Here is a 22,452-nt window from a genome sequence, read left to right as displayed (position 1 = left end):
AACCGAGAAAACTATATGAGGAGAATACCTTATATGGGTGAAAGATGAATACAAATAATCATTCTTATTGATTCGAGGCTATGCCAGCCCGAACAGACAAATCATATCCGTAAAAGTGTCCCTGTCTTGAGGCCAATGTTGAGCCCAAGAGTAACGGCCAAAAAAGAAAGTAGAGTACAACAACTCCATACCTCGCGTGTATCAAATTGTTTCGTCTGGTAATAATGTTAGAGGAATGATCACCCAAAAGCCTTAGTAACATTTACAATCTTCTCTCATACTAAAAAGGGTCATGTAATAAAAAAATGTTTTGTGGAAATTAACAGAATTATTAAAGTAGAGTAAAGTATATAGCATTTTCTTTTCTTTATTAGTATACCTAATCAAGGAAATTATGTCCTCAAGCCAAATTCACTCCCCTTCCAATTCAAGATTCCTTCGCTGAGGGAACGACAACCACCTGAGGTACCGACTAGAATCTAAACTCGGCCAAAAACTACAAACGCTACCACAATTCATTCTTTTCATAAATATTTACCATCCACTATACTAAGTCGAGTACCACTTGTATATCCATGGGTGAGTTGATCAATACCCACAACAGGTAAGATAATACATACCATAGCTTTACACTGGTGTCAACTGGTGGGATAAAGTTTCAGGTATTACACTGGTGAATACCGGTGGGACAACATTTTCTGCATTACACTGGTGGCAGCGGTGGGATACTCATCGTTCCCAAATTAGTGGCGTTGGTGAGAAAGTGAAGGGAAGCGAAGCGCAAAAAGTAGAGAGAATGTTAAGGGTAGCATTGGTAGATCATTCCCAAATATCTCTGCAACGCTATATTCAGAACATCCTGGTAGTAATGAGGTTCAAATAGTGTACTAGATACGGTTACCCCTGGGGAAGGGGGGAAAGAATACTTCCCCAGTATCCCTGCTTGTCGTAAGAGGCGACTAAAGGGGGCCTTTTATCTCCAGTCTGTCTCCTTACTGTCCTCTTCTGCTCTTCTGTCCTACCTCTCGTCTCGATATTTCCATGTTTCCTCCCAGCTTAGTGCTAATTATTCACTTTTCCTTCTTTCCAGCTTAGAATGTTAAGGGTTAGGTTATTATATGTTCTTTAAACAAATATTACCCAGAGACAAACATACACGAAACATCATACACTGTCTTGGGCAATACTTCATCGATTTTGGGGACGTCACGAGGTATCGTCCTGGACAACGGAGGAGAGCACAGAAGGTTGGAATTAATAGTTTGGTGTGGGCGAAAAAAGAGACCATACAACCGGGTACCTGTAGAAAACTGAATGCCAAATGGGACGGCCCGTATAAAGTGATTGAAGTACTGCTAGATGGAAGTGTTTATATCATTGAAAATGTATTTAGTGGAAAAAAAATACAAAGGGCTGCTGAAAAGGTAAAACCATATTACGGTACCGAGGAATGGCTCTTAGAACCGCTGCAGCAGGAGCTCGCCCCGGAGCCCGAAGATGAGCGATTACCACCGCGAGTGAGGATTGCCCCTCGGAGACTCATAGAGGAGTGTTAGAAAAGTGGATAAGTGCATGTGACGAATGTTGTGAAACATAACTGCTTAAAGTTATGTTCCGGGTGGACTCATCCCCGAGGAGAGGGTGTCAAAAGGAAAAGAGTGAAGAGTTCCTGTTGGAACAGGGAAGTGCCTTACTTCGAGGGGAGCAGCTGATCCCCTCACCTTACAGTTAGCACGGTTTGTGAGGTAGTGGAGTCTTCAGGACAGAATGAGCGCTCACCTCTTGCGGGTGGAAAGCTGGAAACGAAAGGACTGAGTGAATGCGATCGTGAATGGAAGAGTGTAAGGAAGCGCCTCCCGTGGTGATCTCAATCTCGAGAGACCCTGTCGAGCTCAGGTGAGCGACAAGCTTTCCTCCAAAACCTGAGGCTGACTGGGGCATAAATTCCCTCATAACATCTCGAGTAAGGAGTGATCATACCTCCTAATGTAGTGCGTAAGCGACCTTCCGAGGTACGCATCAGGTGTTTAATGTGGACCGACAGGTGCCACCGATTGAGGGGAAAGGTATTCCAAATTCAAAGTGTTTATAGCAGTTATCAGAGTAACAACATTCCATCCATGCACATGTCATAGAAAATTGACTTGGGTAAAATTTGTTTTCCGAACGTGGGAGCCGTGTAGTGCCACACATTTGATATTCATGTATGTGTTTAGTAGTACTGTAATTTTAAGTTAGATAGGGTGTAACCTGAATATTAGTTTATAAGTTCCTACCCTAAGTAGTAATTCATATATTAATTACTGTAGGGCTAACTCTATTTTTTATATGTATGTACCTCTGTATCTATGCAGTGGGTGATGTAATTGTAGATGTTGAGCTATGGGAATTCCTTAGTCAAGCCGAGTAATGAAAGACACATGCGAGCAGCTTATCCCCTCCCTTTGTGCGTCATTGCCGGGCGCCGAGTTTAAACGTTAAACAGAGTAATGAATATACAATTCTTTCCGTAACCTAGTTGTGAAATGCTTGCTAATGAAGCTGCTAGAACACAAGTATGTAAGATTAGCAGTCCAAAAAGGGCCTAAATAATGTCATTTGTGAGGATTTAAAGTCCCGTTTAACTTGGCCGTCACTAGATGGCATGAGCTGCTTTCAGATTCAAATTGAAATAGTGATAGAATCAGTATCTAAATTAAGTAAGGAATAAATCCCAAATTTTCCCCAATTCAGTCAAGAGTCCTGGCGTCATGGGTACACTGCTAAATAAATTGTAAAGAGAATTGAAACCCCCTATATTTCAAAAACACCACCTCATTTGACTTGAGCAGTGGCGTCCTTAGTGCCCGACATACCCCACTTGCTGCCCAGACATCGTGTGTAACAGACGTTCGTTTAGTCCCCAGACACCGGCGGCGACGATCGTGGGAGCACGCCATTATTCCCAAGTATTGCCCATAGACTTTTACACTTACACTTACAGCACTCACGAGTTATTATTACAAACCGAAGGAATTTGATGTGTTATCAATGATTCTATCAAGTGAATTCTTTTTTTTGTAGATAAGGAATAGAAGTATAGAAGTGATATGTTCTGTAACGGAAAGGAAAATTCAAATTCATCAACTGTTCTCTTTCTTTAAAAATTAGTTTATTAGAAAAAATTATAATCAGGAGCGTGGAAGGGAACTTACTGATTGTGAACAATAATGTGATATTTAAGTTGTACCTCGAGGCTAAATAAGCCCGAGTGATTGAGGTGTTCCTAGTGATTGTATTTCTTTTTTTTAAATTATTCCTCGAGGCTAGACAGGCCCGAGAGATTATGTATTTCTAGTGATTATATAACATTGTTGATGGTGAAACGTGAAAAACAATACTGATTTGATGTGAGAACCGAGAAAACTATATGAGGAGAATACCTTATATGGGTGAAAGATGAATACAAATAATCATTCTTATTGATTCGAGGCTATGCCAGCCTGAACAGACAAATCATATCCGTAAAAGTGTCCCTGTCTTGAGGCCATTGTTGAGCCCAAGAGTAACGGCCAAAAAGAAAGTAAGGTACAACAACTCCATACCTCGCGTGTATCAAATTGTTTCGTCTGGTAATAATGTTAGAGGAATGATCACCCAAAAGCCTTAGTAACATTTACAATCTTCTCTCATACTAAAAAGGGTCATGTAATAAAAAATGTTTTGTGGAAATTAACAGAATTATTAGAGTAAAGTATATAGCATTTTCTTTTCTTTATTAGTATACCTAATCAAGGAAATTATGTCCTCAAGCCAAATTCACTCCCCTTCCAATTCAAGATTCCTTCGCTGAGGGAACGACAACCACCTGAGGTACCGACTAAAATCTAAACTCGGCCAAAAACTACAAACGCTACCACAATTCATTCTTTTCATAAATATTTACCATCCACTATACTAAGTCGAGTACCACTTGTATATCCATGGGTGAGTTGATCAATACCCACAACAGGTAAGATAATACATACCATAGCTTTACACTGGTGTCAACTGGTGGGATAAAGTTTCAGGTATTACACTGGTGAATACCGGTGGGACAACATTTTCTGCATTACAATATAAATTACCACCTGAAGTAACTGGTTTAATATGGGACAAAATGTAGCGTAAGGAGAGCAAAAATAATTTCATGTTTACTAAAGGTAGTCCAACTTCTCCATTTTCTACGATGCGCCTCTAGAGAAAACGACAGATTAATAGGTAACTATTTTACTGCGTGTTCGTCCAACAAAGTTAATCGGTTTGTCCACTTCAAAAATTATGATGGAAGGCTTTCAGGCAGTACTTTCTCCATTTTACCTCCATAATAAACTCTGCTACACACCCAGCTTCCCGCGCCATACCACATTATTCTAACGACACATCAAAACGTCCATTCTATGCATACATTCACGATAGCCTCTAGCTGACTAATCAAAACTGCTTGTGCCCATTCCTCCTCCTACCATGTCTTTAGGTCCTTCATCTTTTGTCCGAGAGACGACGCTTGTGAGGACACCTGTCTATTGCACACCGTGAGCCCTGCAATATATGTACCAACACAATCATATCAAGGGAGGTGAAGACCACAAAACCCACCCAATCTCATATCACATCATCCCAGAGTGGTTAGAGTACCTGCTTTAATGACCCCTGCAAAGTCAATGGCCATTAATACGCTTGCACTAAATATTCACGCATAAAATCGATGGGCGGGAAACGCAAGCAGCTTAAGTCGTTTATATCCCTCTGATAAAAAAAAAAAAAAAAAAAAAGTTCTTTCCCGTGCCTTACTCCAACCCATTTTGCCCACCTGTCACTATAAATCAGCCATATTCATATTATCTCTATCAATCGCACGGGTCCCCCCTCCCCGGCAAACATGCAGGTGTTGTGAGCACAAGGTTTCGGTGTGGGTATGTACATTTATCAAGTGTCAGAGATCCCACCTACAGCATACCTCTGCACCATATATATATATATATATATATATATATATATATATATATATATATATATATATAATGTGTATGTGCGTGTAAGAAAATGTTATCTGGGAAGTCTCACGCGGTCTTCTCTTTTCATTACTTTTTCTAATCTCCATCACTTGAGTATATTTACGGTTCGCTGATACCATCATAAACTGCTTGTGCAATATTCTCCTTCGGATGAATTCAGTCCTTTTCAAGAACAACAGTAATATATTATCACTAGGCTACTAGCAATAATAATAATTTTAAAAAAACTCCCGGCATCACCCATTCATGGGTGTAGAGGCACTCCATCACCTCCCACCACCACCACAACCACAACACCAACATATTAGTTCAAACAACTGTCATACTATACATTATACACACTCTCTCTCTCTCTCTCTCTCTCTCTCTCTACGTACATGAGGAAGGGTGGCTTTGAGTAGCAGAAGGGAGAGAGAGAGAGAGAGAGAGAGAGAGAGAGAGAGAGAACGGTACAAGACGGCTGTATAGTTGCCAAGACGATGATGATGGCGATGAAATACTGAGACAACAGTGATGCTAATATTCATGCTGCTGCTGCTGATGATGATGATGAACTCACAGACGAAAATTAAAAGTGCACACACACACACACACACACACACACACACACACACACACACACACACACACACACATACATATACACAACCCAAGCAGCTGTACACACGGAAAGCACAGTTGAGTACACAATAGAAGAGTACGGAGGTAAACACTGATTAAGTGAGAGACACGCACGGAGGAGGAGGAGGAGGAAGAAGAAGAAGAAATGGTATAACACTACATGAGTGATGAGCAGCAGGAAGAGTACTGACCGTAAAAGATAACGCTGGTAAAACTGTACGGGTATATGACTATGCTTATATCAATAAAAAACAATTTCTTACCAATTACCATAAACTATATCTGTCTGTCCACCTACATACCGACATGTGTGTGTGTGTGTGTGTGTGTGTGTGTGTGTGTGTGTGTGTGTAAGTATTGTTTAGAGTTTCAGGAGTAACGGATTCATCGTACGTCAACAGCACAGTTATACGAACGCACACTCGATGAATACAAAGACAATGAGTAGGTGAGAAGACAAACAGAGCAAGAGCAACGAGGAGGAAGAGAAGAAAAAATTGTAATAATGTTTCAGTCTTTTTTTTTTTTTTTCCATGTTTACGAGAAGGAAAGTCTGGTCAAAATTTTCCCTTCCCCCCCCCACCCGTCCCTTCCGTGCCGTAAGAGCTATGAGTCTATTTGCAATGAAACTGATAGATTGAAGGAGTGTTATATCCACACGCTAATATAAGGAAGTGTTCAGTACCAAGAAAAATAAGAGAGAGAGAGAGAGAGAGAGAGAGAGAGAGTATCCAAATATAAAAACACGAGAAAAATGACGAAAAATTACAAGGAAAAATAGTCTCGAAAAGAATAAAAACACACAACAAATAAATAAATAAATAAACAGCATAATAACAATACCAGGCATAGGAAAAAGTCTCATAAAAATATTCAACCTATATTAGAAAAAATGGCAAAAATAAAAACAAGATAACAGCATTACATAAAAAAGTACACACACACACACACACACACACACACACACACACACACACACACACACACACACACACACACACACACACTGCAAGCTGGAAGGAAACAATGACCACAAAGTCTTTAAAAAATAAATAAATAAATAAATAAATAACACTCACCTGCTGCTGCAGAAGGCGATGGCGTGGAGAGGGGCGCGAATTTGTACGGCTTCTGGGTGGAGGACGAGGTGGAGGAGGACGATGTGGAGGACGAGGAGATGGTGGAGGTGCCCGAGTAGTGGCGGCCGAAGCGGGGTGGAGATCGGCTGTAGGTGGACACTCGCATGGTCTCCATCTTGAAGTGGAGTGGGGTGGAGAGGTGATGTGGAGTGGAGAGAAGCTGTGTAAAGACTAGTTGTGGTGATGTGGAATTATGAAGTGGCGTGGTGAAGATGTGGAGTGGTGATAAGGCAGTCAGGTGGAATGCTGGTGAGGTGGCGGAGTGGACTGGTGGTCAGGTGGATCGGAATGGTGATGGAGTGGTGGTGAATAGGATGGAGTGGTTCTGTGGAGGGCAGGTAGCGGTGATGAAGTGGAATAAATTTGACGTAGTGAGGAGGAGGTGACGTGGTAGAGTGGTAATGAATGGTTCAGATGAGTGGCGTGGGAGTGAATGGTGATGCAGTACTGGTGATGAAAAATGAAAGGCGACAAGATGAAATGACGTGATGACGAATGAGTAATGACTGAGAAACGATGAAGGAAGATGATTCACTGATATTAATGTTTTGATATTGACGTCTTACTAATAAGTTTAAAACACAGGTGCAGCCAAACTTAATGTACTGTAAACCTCAATGGCTCCCAGGGATTCACTATTTTCCCTCACTCCAGTCACTTCACCTCTCTTCCTTCTGTCACTTATAAACTTGAACACTGAGGGTCAACCTGGGTCACTTATGGAGTTACTTATGTGTCACTTATAGCTTGGGTGTCACTTATAACTTGCTCTGTCCGATAAGTTTAAGTGAGCGTGTTCGAATCGTGTCTCGCTGGCTTCGTTCCTCAGTGACTCTGTGAAAAGAAAGATATTTTTTTAGTAGATTACTTAGAAAGGAAACGAATGTCAGTAAATTATTAATGGAATATCCGTAAATTAATAAATATATATACTGAAGGAGTTAAGAATATAATGGAAGCTCATTTAAAAGGGTAAGGCGCGTCCATAGCAAATACGTGCAGGCGAGGGTAAAAGTTTCGCTTCCCTGAAATCCATACACGAGACCCCACTGGACAAGGGCGGGTACGGGATAGAAAATAATGGGTTAGAGTGATACATAATTCCCGACAGCGCCGGCATGTATCTGGTTTGGACGCGACCTAAATGATGCTGAAACACTGTGGTAATTGTTCCTACACACAGATACAAGTGACATAGAGAGCAAAATGTGTGGATGCAATGTCAGTGTAAGAATAGGGAGTTGATGCCCGAGGACGAGGTGAAAGGATAAAGTGGAGGAGTAGATGAAAGAGAGACAGCGAGAGAGGAGGCCAAGAATAAGGTGGAAGAAAAGCAGTGGAGAAATATGAGTGAGAAAAAAGAAGGGGGAAAAGAAAATGGAAAGATATATTAGGGAAGAAAAGGGGAGAGGAAGACTGAAGATGAGATGGAAGGACATACTGAGGGAAGATATAGGAGAAAACAAAGGAGATGAAAGGCAAGAATAAGTGGAAAGAAAAAGGGAAGGAATGGATGAAAGAGAACAAAGGAAAGGAAAGTAGAGAACAAAATGAAAGAAGTGGAGAAGCATTTGAGAGAGGACGGCTGGGAACGAGGTGGATGAATAAAGTGGAGGAAAAGATGAGAGAGAACAAAGGAGAAGGAGAAGGATAATGAGGTGGATGGATAAATGGTAGTCAGAGATGGGAGTGGTCAGACAAATGTATGCATGAACGTGTACACACAATAGGCGTCTTTATGTTTAAGCACACACACACACACACACACACACACACACACACACACACACACACTTCCTCCCGCCTTCCCCCCACACACCCTCTTCACAAACACATTACAAAGACTCCAGCTTTGCATGAAGGTGTAAATACAACACCGGCCCACTGAACCAGAGGGTGTGGGTGTGGGTGTGGGTGTAAGTGTGGGTGTGGGTGTAGGTGGGTGTGGGTGTGGTGGTGGTGTTTTTCTATATACCCTCCAGGTGAAGCAAGGGGTAGTAACCTACAAGCCTCAATACAGGATTTTTAACCGCGTCACATTAGCAGTTTTTGAGGGAGGGGTGTGACAGCGAGGCCTTCAGGTGAGGCAGGTGAATATGGGATGGCCTGATATGCTTAGCCTGGGGTGTGAATAATAATAATAATAATTATAATAATAATAATAATAATAATAATAATAATAATAACAGCAACAATAATATTAATACTAATACTAATACTCATACTACTACTACTACTACTAATAATAATAATCACAATAAATCGCTTAGCAAAGGGTGTTAGCGAGCTTCCTTTACCCAACGACAATACGGGCCTAAAACTCTAATCGTGTGTGTGTGTGTGTGTAATTCACCGGGTCGGTCAGGATCACTTAATGGTCGTGATGGTCAGCTTTTACCCTCCCAGAAGGGAGCTGAGAGCTCATATAGTCCGATCTAAGGGCAAGGCTGTGACCTTCACACACGCACACACCCGTCCCCTTGCTCAAGGGGGACAGTATCCACCCACTTCGTCAGTGAAACTTTTCGCAACCTGAGCGAGGCGCGAACTCCCGTCCACCAGTTGGCAAGCGAGAACGTTACCACTGCACCAGCGAGCGGTGTGTGTGTGTGTGTGTGTGTGTGTGTGTGTGTGTGTGTGTGTGTGTGTGTGTGTGTGTGTGTGACAGTGACAGGGGGTGTGGTTTGCAAGAAAATGGAAGGCGGGATTAGAGCAAGGGTGGAGACCTAGACACAGTAAGAGAGAGAAGAGGAAAAACTAAAAGAATGATTGTGTGTGAGAGAGAGAGAGAGAGAGAGAGAGAGAGAGAGAGAGAGAGAGAGAGAGAGAGAGAGAGAGAGAGAGAGAGAGAGATGCTGGAAATGGATCATGGCCACTTCAAGCCGCCCTTCCTCACTTCCTCCACAACTCCGTCCATCCATCTCATTCTCGGTCATCCTCTTCTTCCCTTTTCATACTCTCTCTCACTCTCTCTCTCTCCACAAAAGGCACGAGACACCCAGCTACACCTATACTTACCTGCCGTATACGTGTAACACCTCTCACTGGCCAAAATACGGGGCATTGAAAAAAGTGTATTACTTAATGATTATAGTCTTCCCTCCATCCTATCTCTCGTTTTATTGGGTTACTCCTCTCTCTCTCTCTCTCTCTCTCTCTCTCTCTCTCTTCTTATTCACTCCTTCTTCCTCATCTTTCTCACTCTTTCTCCTAATTCTTGATCGACCTTGCTTAGTTTTCCTATTTCTTTCCATTTTTTCCTCATTTTTTTATATATATATATATTTTCTTGGTTCTATTTCTTTTTCTTCGTTAACCTTCACTGCTCTTCAACTCCTTCCTTCCTCCTTCCAAGACAGGGTCACCGAGAAGACGGATTACCTCCCTTATTTATCTTCTTTCTCCTTCTTCTTCGTCTTCTTATTCACTCTTCCTTTTTCCTCCTTCCTTCCACTTTCTCTTCCTGTTCTTTAATCGCGTCATTTGGCCTCTTGGTTCTTTTTTTTTTTTTTTTTTTTTCATATTTCACCCTTGCTTTTCTCTCTCTCACACACACTTCCACTCCATTCTTCACCCATTTCATTCTCGCTCTTCTGTTTCATTCATCTTCACTGATTTTTTTGTCTCTCGTATTTCCTTCTCGTTCTTTTTCCACACGCCTCCTTCCCATTTTTCTTCCGTCTTATTGTCTCATCTCTTCATTTCCATTTTCCCCTCCTCTCTTCCTTCCACTTCTCCTTGCCTCTGACCCTAAAAATGCATTATTTGGGGCACTGGTTAGTTGTTACACATTTCTATCTTCTTATTCCTCTTCCTCCTCCTGCTCCTCTTCTTTTTACTCCTCTTCTTCCACCACCACCTCCTCCTCCTCTTTCATCACTACCACCACCTCCTTCTCCTCCTCTTCCTCCTCCTCCTCCTCCTCCTCTTCTTCTACTTCTTCTCCCTAAAACCTACCCAAAAAAGTGCTATCATCAAGGGTACTGGTTAATGATTACAAGGTTCTCTGGCACCCTCTTATCATACTTTTTTTTTGGGGGGGGGGTTCTTTTTTGTTTTTAGTTCTTATTTTTCTAATTTTTGCTTCGTATTATATTTTCGTAATTTTCTTCACCACTCTTCGCTTCTTCTTCCTCTTCTTTCTTCGTCTGGATCTTCTTCTTCACGCGTCCTTTCAAACTTCTTTCCCCCTTCTTCTCCCTCTTCCTTTTCTTCTTCTCCTCCTCCTTCTTGCGTTCTCTTCCTCCTCCTCCTCCTCCTCCTCCTTCTTCTTCTTCTTCTTCTTCTCCTCCTCTTCCTTTTTCTTCTTTTTCTTATCCTTCTCCTCCTCCTCTCTCTTCTTATTCTTCACCCTTCTTCTTCTTGCGTTAGCTTCCTTCTTCTTCTCTTCTCTTCCTTCCTATTCATTTTCACTCTTATTCTTTTCACCTCTCCTTATCATTCTTCACTGTACCTTCTCACTCTTCTTCATAATTCCCTTCCTTCCCATTCCCCTTCCTCCTTACTCATACTCTCCACTTTTCATTCATTCTTCTTTTCCTCACTCATCAATTCTCCTCATTCACTCTTTCTTCTCACATTCTTCTTCAGTCCGCATTCTCTTCTATCATCTCATTCCTTTACTTTCTCACATTTCGAAGCCGAGAGAGAGAGAGAGAGAGAGAGAGAGAGAGAGAGAGAGAGAGAGAGAGAGAGAGAGAGAGAAGGGGAGAGAGGATAGGGCAGGAGGTATAAGGTATCAGGATAGCTTGTAATGGCGCCTTGTAATCTCCCTGAATGGAGGGTTGGACAAGGCCTTTACTAGATGACTCTCTCTCTCTCTCTCTCTCTCTCTCTCCATCCTTTATCATGCAGGCATGTCCCTCAATTGAATATAATGGCGTATCGGTAGCCAGAAAAGGGTGTCCTAATCGTGTCCAGAACGTGTCTAGCATGTCCAGGGAGTGTCATAGATAAGGCGCGTCCCTCTGGCTCCTGGAAATCTGGCTCAACCCCCAGGATGCTGATAAAAATGATAAGGATAATCGATGTAGTGATTTCAGTAGATTAACTCGTATCTCGATCATGTTCTAAGGAGCGACTGATGACTTAAGTAAAGTATTTTAAGTTTGCTAAGTCTATCTGAGAATTTGCTAAGGGATAGGTGGTGAGTGTGTACCTGTTAAGTATGTACCTGTTAAGTGTGTACCTGTTACGTGTGTACCTGTTAAGTGTGTACCTGTTTTGTGAGTACCTGTTAATGTGTACCTGTTAAGTGTGTACCTGTTAAGTGTGTACCTGTTACGTGTGTACCTGTTAAGTGTGTACCTGTTACGTGTGTACCTGTTAAGTGTGTACCTGTTTTGTGAGTACCTGTTAATGTGTACCTGTTAACTGTGTACCTGTTTTGTGTGTACCTGTTACATGTGTACCTGTTAACTGTGTACCTGTTACCTGTGTACCTGTTAAGTGTGTACCTGTTACATGTGTACCTGTTAAGTGTGTACCTGTTTTGTGTGTACCTGTTTTGTGTGTACCTGTTACATGTGTACCTGTTACGTGTGTACCTGTTAAGTGTGTACCTGTTACGTGTGTACCTGTTAAGTGTGTACCTGTTACGTGTGTACCTGTTACGTGTGTGCCTGTTTTGTGTGTACCTGTTACGTGTGTACCTGTTAAATGTGTACCTGTTAAGTGTGTACCGATAAAATAGTGCTACTGAGTCACGTGATTACTTGCATACACAGTTTCCCATCACTACCACCACAACCATCACCATCATCATCATCATCACACCACCACCAACACCACCATCATCATCACATCACCACCACCACCACCGCCATCTTCATCACCACCACCACTACCACCACCATCATCATCATTATCATCCTCATCACCGTCTCCAGCAACAGCCATAGTTTGTGTTCGTATACGTATAGGATTGAAACTTTTACCTTCTCCACTCCGACATACGTGTTATCAACATTCCCTCTCCCATTGCAATTTATTTATGTATGCCTTCCATTCATCCTCTCATTGCCTCTAGCTTACCAATGTATTAAAGGGAGTGACCTGATAACGACTGTAACTCTATAACCTCCCCACCACACACACACACACACACACACACACACACACACACACACACACACAGATCCTACCCCCTCCGCTACCCAAGTTGTCCCCTCCCCATGCCATCATAAACCTGTCGCTCCGCCTCACCCCTCCCCTACATCCGCCCCCCACCCCTCAGTCCAGCCCCCTACCCCAGGCGTATACGGAGTTTACTGAGGGAGTGGGAAACCCTAGAAAAAAACAAAAAAATCCTGAAGGTGCCAAGAATATATTACAAAAAAAAACAAAAAGGCTTCCTTACTGATATTCTTAAATCCTGTAACTAAGCATCTTCTGAAGTCCTTTGTTGCAGATTAAAAGAATAAACAAACAAGTAAACAAACAAACAAACTGGAATGAATACGCAACCTTTATTTATCTTTCATTCAGGAAATACAGGCTTTCATAAAAATGTTATCTTTTATCTATTGCCGGGTAGTACAATCCCATAGTTCATCTGGGATGACAACGACTAAATGTACCGCTCTATCACCACTTACACCACTTACCATCGGCCACCATCCTTCACGCACGCTGCCACTTTACCCTCCCATCTCGTAAATTATGTGTAAAAAAAGCTATACCACTATTACCCATCAACTACTCTCCTTCATGCACCGAAAAAAACATCGAAAACACACACACACACACACACACACACACACACACACACACACACACACACACACACGAGTTCCATTAGTGCCCGCATTCATCGAGTTTAAACTGATGCCTGCAAGAAGAAGAAGAAGCACATCCACAAATGCAAGAGAAAATGGAGAAAAACAACCACAGTTCGTTAATTCTCGACCTCCAAGCTGGCAAAACGATTATAACCCTCTCACAATATCCTACCTCGGCTCCCAAACTCCCTCCGTCATTATCTAATCAATATCTGACGCCATAAAATCAGTATTCATGTCTAAAGGTTTTGGCCAGACTAGTAAATTCCCCGCCATTTTTTTCTCCTTTACGTCAGTCATCCCTGTTTATCTCCCGCCTAAACGTTTTCTCTGAATCCTGGTTGCGTTTACTTCGCTTGTTCTTTGTTTACACGACCTTCAGGCACCTTTTCCCCGTTCTATTGTTGTTTCTTCCCGCCAATTATTTTCCCTTTACGTTAGTCATCCCTGTTTATCTCTCGCCTCACCGTTTTCTCTGGATCAGGGTTGCGTTTACTTCCCGCTTGTTCTTGTTTAAACTTTCGAGCACCTCTTTACCGTTCTGTTGCTGTTTCTCTGCGCTTGCGTTTGGAGGGGTCGTGTTTGCTGATCGTCTTTGTGTTGCTGGTGCCTCGTTTACAAGACCACGCGCCAAATAAAGCTTCAGTTGCATGTTTTGAGCGTTTTTTTCCTCTCTCTCTCTCTCTCTCTCTCTCTCTTTCTCGCTCTAATTGGCAGGAGGCTGCGTTCAATAGCGACCACCGTCTTGATGCAGTTGTAAATGCCTAATCAAAATCCTCCCCCGGCAGATAACTTGATTTATTTTAGTACCTACGGATGCAAAAAGACAACGAGCGTTTATGACAACGTGGGCATTAGTGGAGCATAATAGTTAGCAGGTACTTAAGCTCATTTAGTCGTTAATTGACTTTTGGCGTCGCTAAAAGACATTACCACCTTATAAACAGGTTTCTCATAGTGGTGTAAAGAGGGACATTATTTACAAATCCTTAACTGCCTAAGAAAAAAAAAACTACATGCTTACTCGCCTGCACGCAAACTTATCCACTCGCTTAACCCTCATTTTTAACAGGACGTCTTTTTACTTCCTTTTTGTAAAGATAAATTTATTCAGCTGAGTGTTCTAGTAGTGAGGGGGTTAATGAAGGCAATATCTAATCCCCCAGTTCTAAATGGTTCTCTTAAGCTGGCTAGAACTGTCTATAGAGCTAAACAAACAAAATAAAAAGTTGCCATGAAGTGATTAACAATTAAAACCAAACGTGTGTGTGGGTGTAATTGTAAAGATCAAGATAACAAGTCCTAAATGTGTGTGTATAATTCACCGGGTCGGTCAGGATCACTTATTGGTCGTGATCGTCAGCTTTTACCCTCCTGGAAAGAGCTGAGAGCTCATATAGTCCGATCTATGAGCAAGGCTGTGACTTTCACACACGCACACACCCATCCCCTTGCTCAAGGGGGACAGTAACCACCCATTTCGTCAGTGAAACTTCGCAACCTGAGTGAGGCGCGAACTCCCGTCTACCAGATGGCAAGCGAGAACGTTACCACTGAGCCAGCGAGCGGTGTACCGTCGACACCCTGTGTGTGTGTGTGTGTGTGTGTGTGTGTGTGTGTGTGTGTGTGTGTGTGTGTGTGTGTGTGTGTGTGTAAAGATCAAGAGAACAGTACTGTGTGTGTGTGTGTGTGTGTGTGTGTGTGTGTGTGTGTGTGTGTGTGTGTGTGTGTGTAATTATACAGATCAAGATAACAGTACTAAATATACACAAACTATAACCGCCATAAAAACTCCCAGACCATTCCGTGAGTGTGGAAGGTAATGGGTCTTTAAAACGGACATAAATTTGAAGCGTATTTGCAAAAGTTATATAGGTTTTTAGATACTTCCTTGACTAAATAATGTGAAATAGGCCAATAATAATAATAATAATAAAAATAATAATAATAATAATAATAATAATAATAATAATAACAGCAGCAGCAGCAACAACAACAACAACAACAACAACAACAATAATAATAATAATAATAATAATATGCATTTTTCGCTTTAGGTGTACATCCCTGTAACTATTATTATTATTTTTTTTTTTAATTTTCTCAACCCTCATATAAATATATTCACCTGACCTCTCATATTACAGGTGTTAAGGAAGGAAATGGGTGACTCCTCTAGTTGAAAAAGTCTCTCCTAATAATAATGATAATAACAATAATAATAATAATAATAATAATAATAATAATAATAAAAATGATAATAATGAAGGATAAAATTACACACACACACACACACACACACACACACACACACACACACACACACACACACACACACACACACACACACACACACACACACACACACACACACAAAATCACTGACTGAATTTGAGCGCCAACGATTGCTAAAAAAATATATATATATATAAATAAAACCGATAATTACGACGAACCAGACTTTATAATACCCTCTCTCTCTCTCTCTCTGGAAAATCTAAAATATTTTCTCCCCTTGTTCGACATCCTCTTTTCAATCTTAAATATACTTTCTAATGGCTTTCTCTTTTTTTTTCTGTCGCCCACCTCTCTCTCTTTCTCTCTCTCTCTCTCTCTCTCTCTCTATTTTTTTCCGGGTTTTCTTTATCTGTTCCTTTGTTGATTATTGTCCATGGATATTCCTGATTCTCTCTCTCTCTCTCTCTCTCTCTCTCTCTCTCTCACACACACACACACACACACACACACACACACACACACACACACAAACACACACACACTAAAAATAATAGGTGAAAGCGGGTAGGGTGTGGGCGGTATAAGTTTGTAATGGTGTGGGTGTGGGTGTAGTGGAAAAGCAGGGGGGGAGGGAGGGAGGGGAGGGGAAGGAAATTCCGTGGGTGTAGGTGGCAGGGACGCAGGTGGGTGTGGGTGGGACAGAGATAGAGAGAAGATAGGTAAGAGCTAAGTGTAGGTGGGTGTATATGGGGCAGACGTGGATGCAGGTGGTGTAGGTGGGTGCAGGTGGGTGTAGGTAAGATAGATGTGGAAGCAGGTGGTAAGGGAATTAGGTGTACGTGGGTGTGGGTGTAGGTGGGTGTAGCTCGTAAAGAGAACCAGTTGACCTGCTACGGGTGGCGGTGCGTGGGAGGGGTGGAAGGGATGGGGGAGGGGAGGGGAGGGGAGGGGAGACGTGAGGGATGAGGGAGGGAGAGAGGGAAGGGGAAAAAGGGAATGGGGAAGGAGAGATAAAAGGGAGAAAAGGTGGATGAAGAGGGTGGAAGGGTGGAGCGGGGGGAAACGAGGGTGGTGGATAGGGTAGGTGGGAAGAGGAAGGGTAAAAGGTAGGGGAGGTTAGGAGGGGAAGGGGTGGAACAGAGTGGAAGGGGAAGGGCCGAGGGGATGTTGATAGGGTATAGAGGCAGGGCAAGGCAAGGCAGGGCAGGGCAGGGCAGTGTAATGTAGGGCAGGGAAGGGTATGGCATGTCAGAGATGGTTAAAGCAGGCAGTGAAGGGCAGGGTTGGCCTACGTAAGAATAGAATGAGATGAGCAGGACAAGGCAGAGCAGGTAGGGCAAGGAAGGCAGGGCAAAGAAGAGCAGGGCAGGTAGGGCAAGGAGGGCAGGGCAAAGAAGAGCAGGGCAGGTAGGGCAAGGAGGGCAGGGCAAAGAAGAGCAGGGCAGGTAGGGCAAGGAAGGCAGGGCAAAGAAGAGCAGGGCAGGTAGGGCAAGGAGGGCAGGGCAACACGGTGAAGAAAGGAAGGGGTCATTATCTGGTATGTAAAGCAAACACACCATGAGAATACTGTAGTTGCCACTCACACACCCGCACATCACACCACACCTGCTTCTCACCACACCTGCATCTCACCACACCTGCTTCTCATCACACCTGCATTTCATCACGTCCTATAAACCTGTCCACTCTACCTCGCATTCCAGTTTCTTTCCCGCATGCCACACCACCTAATCTCGGCCACACCTTCATCTTACCTCATCCACACTTCGTCATTCACTACACAACTGCTCTTTCTCACTCCACACCTACATCTTACCTCCCCCACACCTGGTATTTTCACTCCACCACTGCCCCCTCCTATAATGGTCCTTGAATGGCCCTGACCTGACCTGACCTGACCTAACCTGACCTGAACAAGCCGGCGTGGATCTCAAGATGAATGAATCCAATGTAGCCTAAAATGACCAAGCGATTAACTGATGCCTATACTTCTTTTACTCTAACCTGGCCTAAAATTGCCATCTATCCATCTTGAACTGTGAGCGGTAATAACAGATTAACACTAGAATGTGGTGCTGGTCACGAAGAAGTGCTATGGAAGGCTTTAGGGCAGCTGTATTGTACCTACCTACCATTAACTAACCTGAAATAAGCTGAAAAAGGACCATCCTCATCCTCTCTCCCTTATCACCATATCTCCATCTTCTCTCCCTATATCTCCATCTTCTCCCCTCCATCTTCTCTCCCTTATCACCATATCTCCATCTTCTCTCCCTTATCACCATATCTCCATCTTCTCTCCCTTATCACCCTAACTTCACCCCTTGTCCCTCATCATCACATCCTCATCCCCCATGGCTGCCAGGACCTCATTGTGGCGGGGGGGGAGGGGAAGGGGGCTCAGTGCGGATCAGACCCCCCCATAAAAACAAATAAGGCCGCATAAGGAAACGTAGTATGGATTTAGACCCACTCACACTCCTTCCCCTTACACTCTATACTCCCCTCTCCCCCTCTGCGTCCCGTCAGTACCCACCCCAACTCTGACCTGACTCGACCTGACTGGGAGAAGAAGGAAGGCCGAGTGGATTAACCTCTTCACTACGATGACCCCCTTTTTGCATTTATTTTTTATACAAACAGACGATTTTAGCTGACACGCCTTCTCTCTCTCTCTCTCTCTCTCTCTCTCTCTGGCAATTACACAGGATTACACAGGAAAGCAAACAGCAACAGACCTTATGGTCCTTTCGAGGCTGCTTGTTAGAGAAAACTATGACTACAAGATCTAACTCTACATGTTGAAGGATAAGGATAGGAAAGCAAGAAGGCTCCCCCCACCACCAAACCCTCCAGGAAAAAGTGAGAAAAACCACCATGCAGCATGGAAAAACTGACATGGAAATTTTATAGGAAACACTGGAAAGGAAAAGTCACATTCTATAATACTTTATCTATAAGCTACCCGATAGAGTAACCTGAAAGAGAAAGTAAACTAATAAAATAATAGTTACGGCATGACATTATAAACCAGTGGGACAGTACACAAGTTTCATCCTGAAGCAGTGACCCCTGGTACATTAAAAAAAATCCCGATGGTGGTCACTTGACTAACAGGGACCCTCAGTGATCCACAGCCCATCACAGGTCGAAAGTAAGAGTAGTGACCGTTAACTCAGGGTTATCTGTGCAGCTCCTAATCTGTGCTTATATTGCTTTCTTTGTGCTGGGGAGACTGAAAAGTATATAGGACGGGTGTCTTAGATAAAAGGGGACTGCACAGTGCACAGTGTGGATGTGCAATGCACAGAGTGGATGTTTAGGGGTGGTGCGGCAACCTTCTCTGGTGCTTTTTAGGTAGGCAGCAGTCAATCAGGCAATAGCTCCGTTCACTCCACTGAGACAAGGAACTCTCCCATGTGGGACAGTACACAAGTTTCATCCTGAAGCAGTGACCCCTGGTACATTAAAAAAATCCCGATGGTGGTCACTTGACTAACAGGGACCCTCAGTGATCCACAGCCCATCACAGGTCGAAAGTAAGAGTAGTGACCGTTAACTCAGGGTTATCTGTGCAGATCCTAATCTGTGCTTATATTGCTTTGTTTGCACCGAATAAATTGAAAATGTATAATATCGTGACGCAACACTATGTACGGGTACATTGTTTACGGGGTGTCTTGTAGACTAAGGGGGCATGAACTTACATGTACCGTAGCTATAAAAGCAAGTTATTCGGACAGAAAAAGAGTCAGCTGAGGATTTTCGTGCAAATACTTGTCTAATTTGTTTTTGAATGTCTCAATTGAGATACTGTTCACGGTATCTGAGGGTAATCTGTTCCAGATATTTACAACTCTGTTAAAGAAGAAGTATTTTGCTTCGTGGGATTGGAATCGTTTTCCCATGATTTTGCAGCCATTACTTCTAGTTTGACTCGACCGGTCTATATCAAAATATTTATTCATGTCTAAGTTGTCATATCCCTTCATGATTTTGAAAACTTCAATAAGGTCCCCTCTTAACCTGCGCTTCGTTAGGCTAAATAATTTAAGTTCTTCAAGGCGTTCCTCATATGGTTTGTTTCTAAGTCGTGGTACCATTTTTGTGATTCTTCGCTGAATTTTCTCTAATTTTTCAATGTCCTTTCTGTAGTACGGAGACCAGAATTGCACACAATACTCAAGATGGGGGCGCACTAGCGAGTTGTACAAGGCAAGTATGACTTTTTCCGATTTAAACTCGAAAGTTCTTCCAATAAAACCCACTAGCTTGTTTGCAATTTTTACCGCATCGGTACACTGCTTGCTTGGTTTTAGGTCTTTTGATATTATCACACCAAGATCCTTTTCACTGTCTGTACTTGATAACTGAATATTGTTCATTTTGTAATTTGCATGGACATTGTTACTTCCAATATGAAGTACTTTACATTTTTCTGTGTTGAATTTCATTTGCCATTTTTCTGCCCAGCTTGCTAAAGTATTAAGGTCATTTTGTAACTGCTGCCACTGTAATTTTGAAGTGACTTTACTGGTTATTTTAGTATCATCTGCAAATTTGGATACTTTACAATTTAGACCCTCATCAATGTCATTTATATAGATAATAAAAGTATCGGTCCAAGTACTGAGCCTTGGGGAACGCCGCTGATCACATTACGCCATTTGGATTCCTTTCCGTTTATCACAACTCGCTGTTTTCGGTCTGACAGCCAGTCTTGTAACCATTTTAGCGTCTTTCCTTTTATTCCATGTGCTTCTATTTTTCTCATGAGACGCTTGTGAGGGACAGTGTCAAATGCTTTCTGAAAGTCGAGGTAAATTATATCTACTGCTCTTGAGTCATCGTATGATTTGTAAACATCATGGAAGAAGTCCAGTAGGTTAGTTAAGCATGAACGACGATGTCTGAATCCATGTTGCGAGTCTTTAATTATATTATTTTCTTCTAGATAATTAACTATTTTATCTCTTATGATTTTTTCCATTAACTTGCACACTACTGATGTTAAGCTGATTGGTCTGTAATTTCCTGGGTGCGACTCATTTCCTTTTTTGAAAATTGGTGTTACATTTGCTAGTTTCCATTCGCGTGGAACTTTCCCAGTACTTAATGAGTTATTGAATAAGACAGAGAGTGGCAGCAGTAACTCATGTTTTGCTTCTTTGAGAATTCTCGGTGATATTTTATCGGGGCCAGGGGTTTTGTTTATGTCCGTACTATTTATGGCTGAAAGGATATCATTATTATGGATAGCATAGTTACTAAGGACTGTGCTATTTGCTTGGTTTGTGGGTAACAGTAGGTTTCTGGTGGTGTTTTCTACTGTAAAAACAGACGCAAAGTAATCGTTAAGAATGTTTGCCATTTCGACCTCATTTTCAGTGTGTCTGCCATTGTTTGTTTCTAGAGGACCTATTGATGTAGTCATAACCTTTTTCTTTCTAATGTAACAGTAAAATTCTTTAGGATTTGATTTGCACGTATTAGCAATGTGGATCTCCAGTGCTCTTTTGCTTTGTTTAATAAGTCTTTTCGATGTGCGGCGTAGATTATCGTATTGTAATTTATCATCATTATTTTGTGTAGCTTTATATTTATGGTATGCCTGTTTTTTGGCTATTAAGTTACTTTTTATTTCACTGGACCACCACTTTGGTTTACTATTTCCAGCTGGACGTCTGTTACGTAGTGGCACACATGACTTTACCACTTCATTAAATTTTTCGGTGAATATTTCCCATGCTTGGTTTATGTCATCGGTTTCAGACATTTGATTCCAATCTGCAGTTGCAAGTAGCGCTCTGAGCCTGTTGAAATTAGCTCTACGATAATCTGGGACCTTTTCTTTGCTCTCCGTTTCTTTTACTTTTTCAGTAGTAATATTAAACTGTATAGTTCGATGATCACTGGAACTAAACTCAGGTCCTATTTCAACGTTGTTGACTAGGTTATCATTTGTAGTCAAGATGATGTCTAGGATATTGTTTCCTCTCGTTGGGTATTCTACGTGTTGGGAAAGGGCGCTTTCCTGAAGATTCGTATAAAGCTCTTGTCCTGAGTGTGCCGTCAGTGGTTCACCCCACTTTGTTACCGGTAGATTAAAGTCTCCAAAAATTACGCTATCCTCTTGACAACAAATTTCCGCAGTTTGATCATAAAGTTTTTCATCTGTCTCAGTTGACTGTGCTGGCGGACGATAGATGAGACATATATTTATTTTGTGTGAATTAATACTTAGCTGAACATAACTGGCATCTATGTTGGTAATATTGGGTTTGGATAGCACAAGGGGATGGAGACTAGTTTTCACATATAGTAAAACACCGCCACCAGCTCGATGTGGTCGCTCACAGCTGAAAATATTGTACCCTGTTAGTGAGTATTCCGCTAGAAAGTCACGGTCAGATGTGTTAATCCAGGACTCTGTGATGCCAATGATGTCATAATTTTCTAGGTAAATTAGAGATTCTAAATCCTCAAACTTGTTACGTAGACTACGTGCGTTAGCATAGCAGACTCTAATTCCGTTCCGAACAGTTGGTGATCTGACTTTGTGGGTATTTACGTTAAGGTTACTGTTCCTGGACGTGCCGCGTTTTTTGATCTGAAGAGGGCAACTTTATCGTGTAGAAG

At 42.3% G+C, this 22,452-nt stretch overlaps 1 protein-coding gene across 1 annotated transcript in view; it reads right to left on the bottom strand.

Annotated features, from left to right (window-relative positions):
• LOC145417571 (uncharacterized) overlaps positions 1-6,912 on the bottom strand; it is a 58,103-nt gene extending 51,191 nt beyond the window's left edge. Inside the window, exon 1 of the mRNA XM_080286277.1 lies at positions 6,737-6,912. Within this exon, the coding sequence (XP_080142403.1) occupies positions 6,737-6,911 (175 nt within the window). The 5' untranslated portion in view covers position 6,912. The remainder of the gene's footprint in view (positions 1-6,736) is intronic.
• Between the last annotated feature and the right edge of the window lie 15,540 nt (positions 6,913-22,452).

This window comes from Coenobita brevimanus, chromosome 110 (assembly GCF_032717465.1).
Source record: "Coenobita brevimanus isolate Jiangsu-jjx chromosome 110, ASM3271746v2, whole genome shotgun sequence".
Classification (NCBI taxonomy): Eukaryota; Metazoa; Arthropoda; class Malacostraca; order Decapoda; family Coenobitidae; genus Coenobita; species Coenobita brevimanus.
The sequence above is the reverse complement of the archived record's forward strand: the minus strand, read 5'-3'. Positions and strand labels throughout refer to the sequence as shown.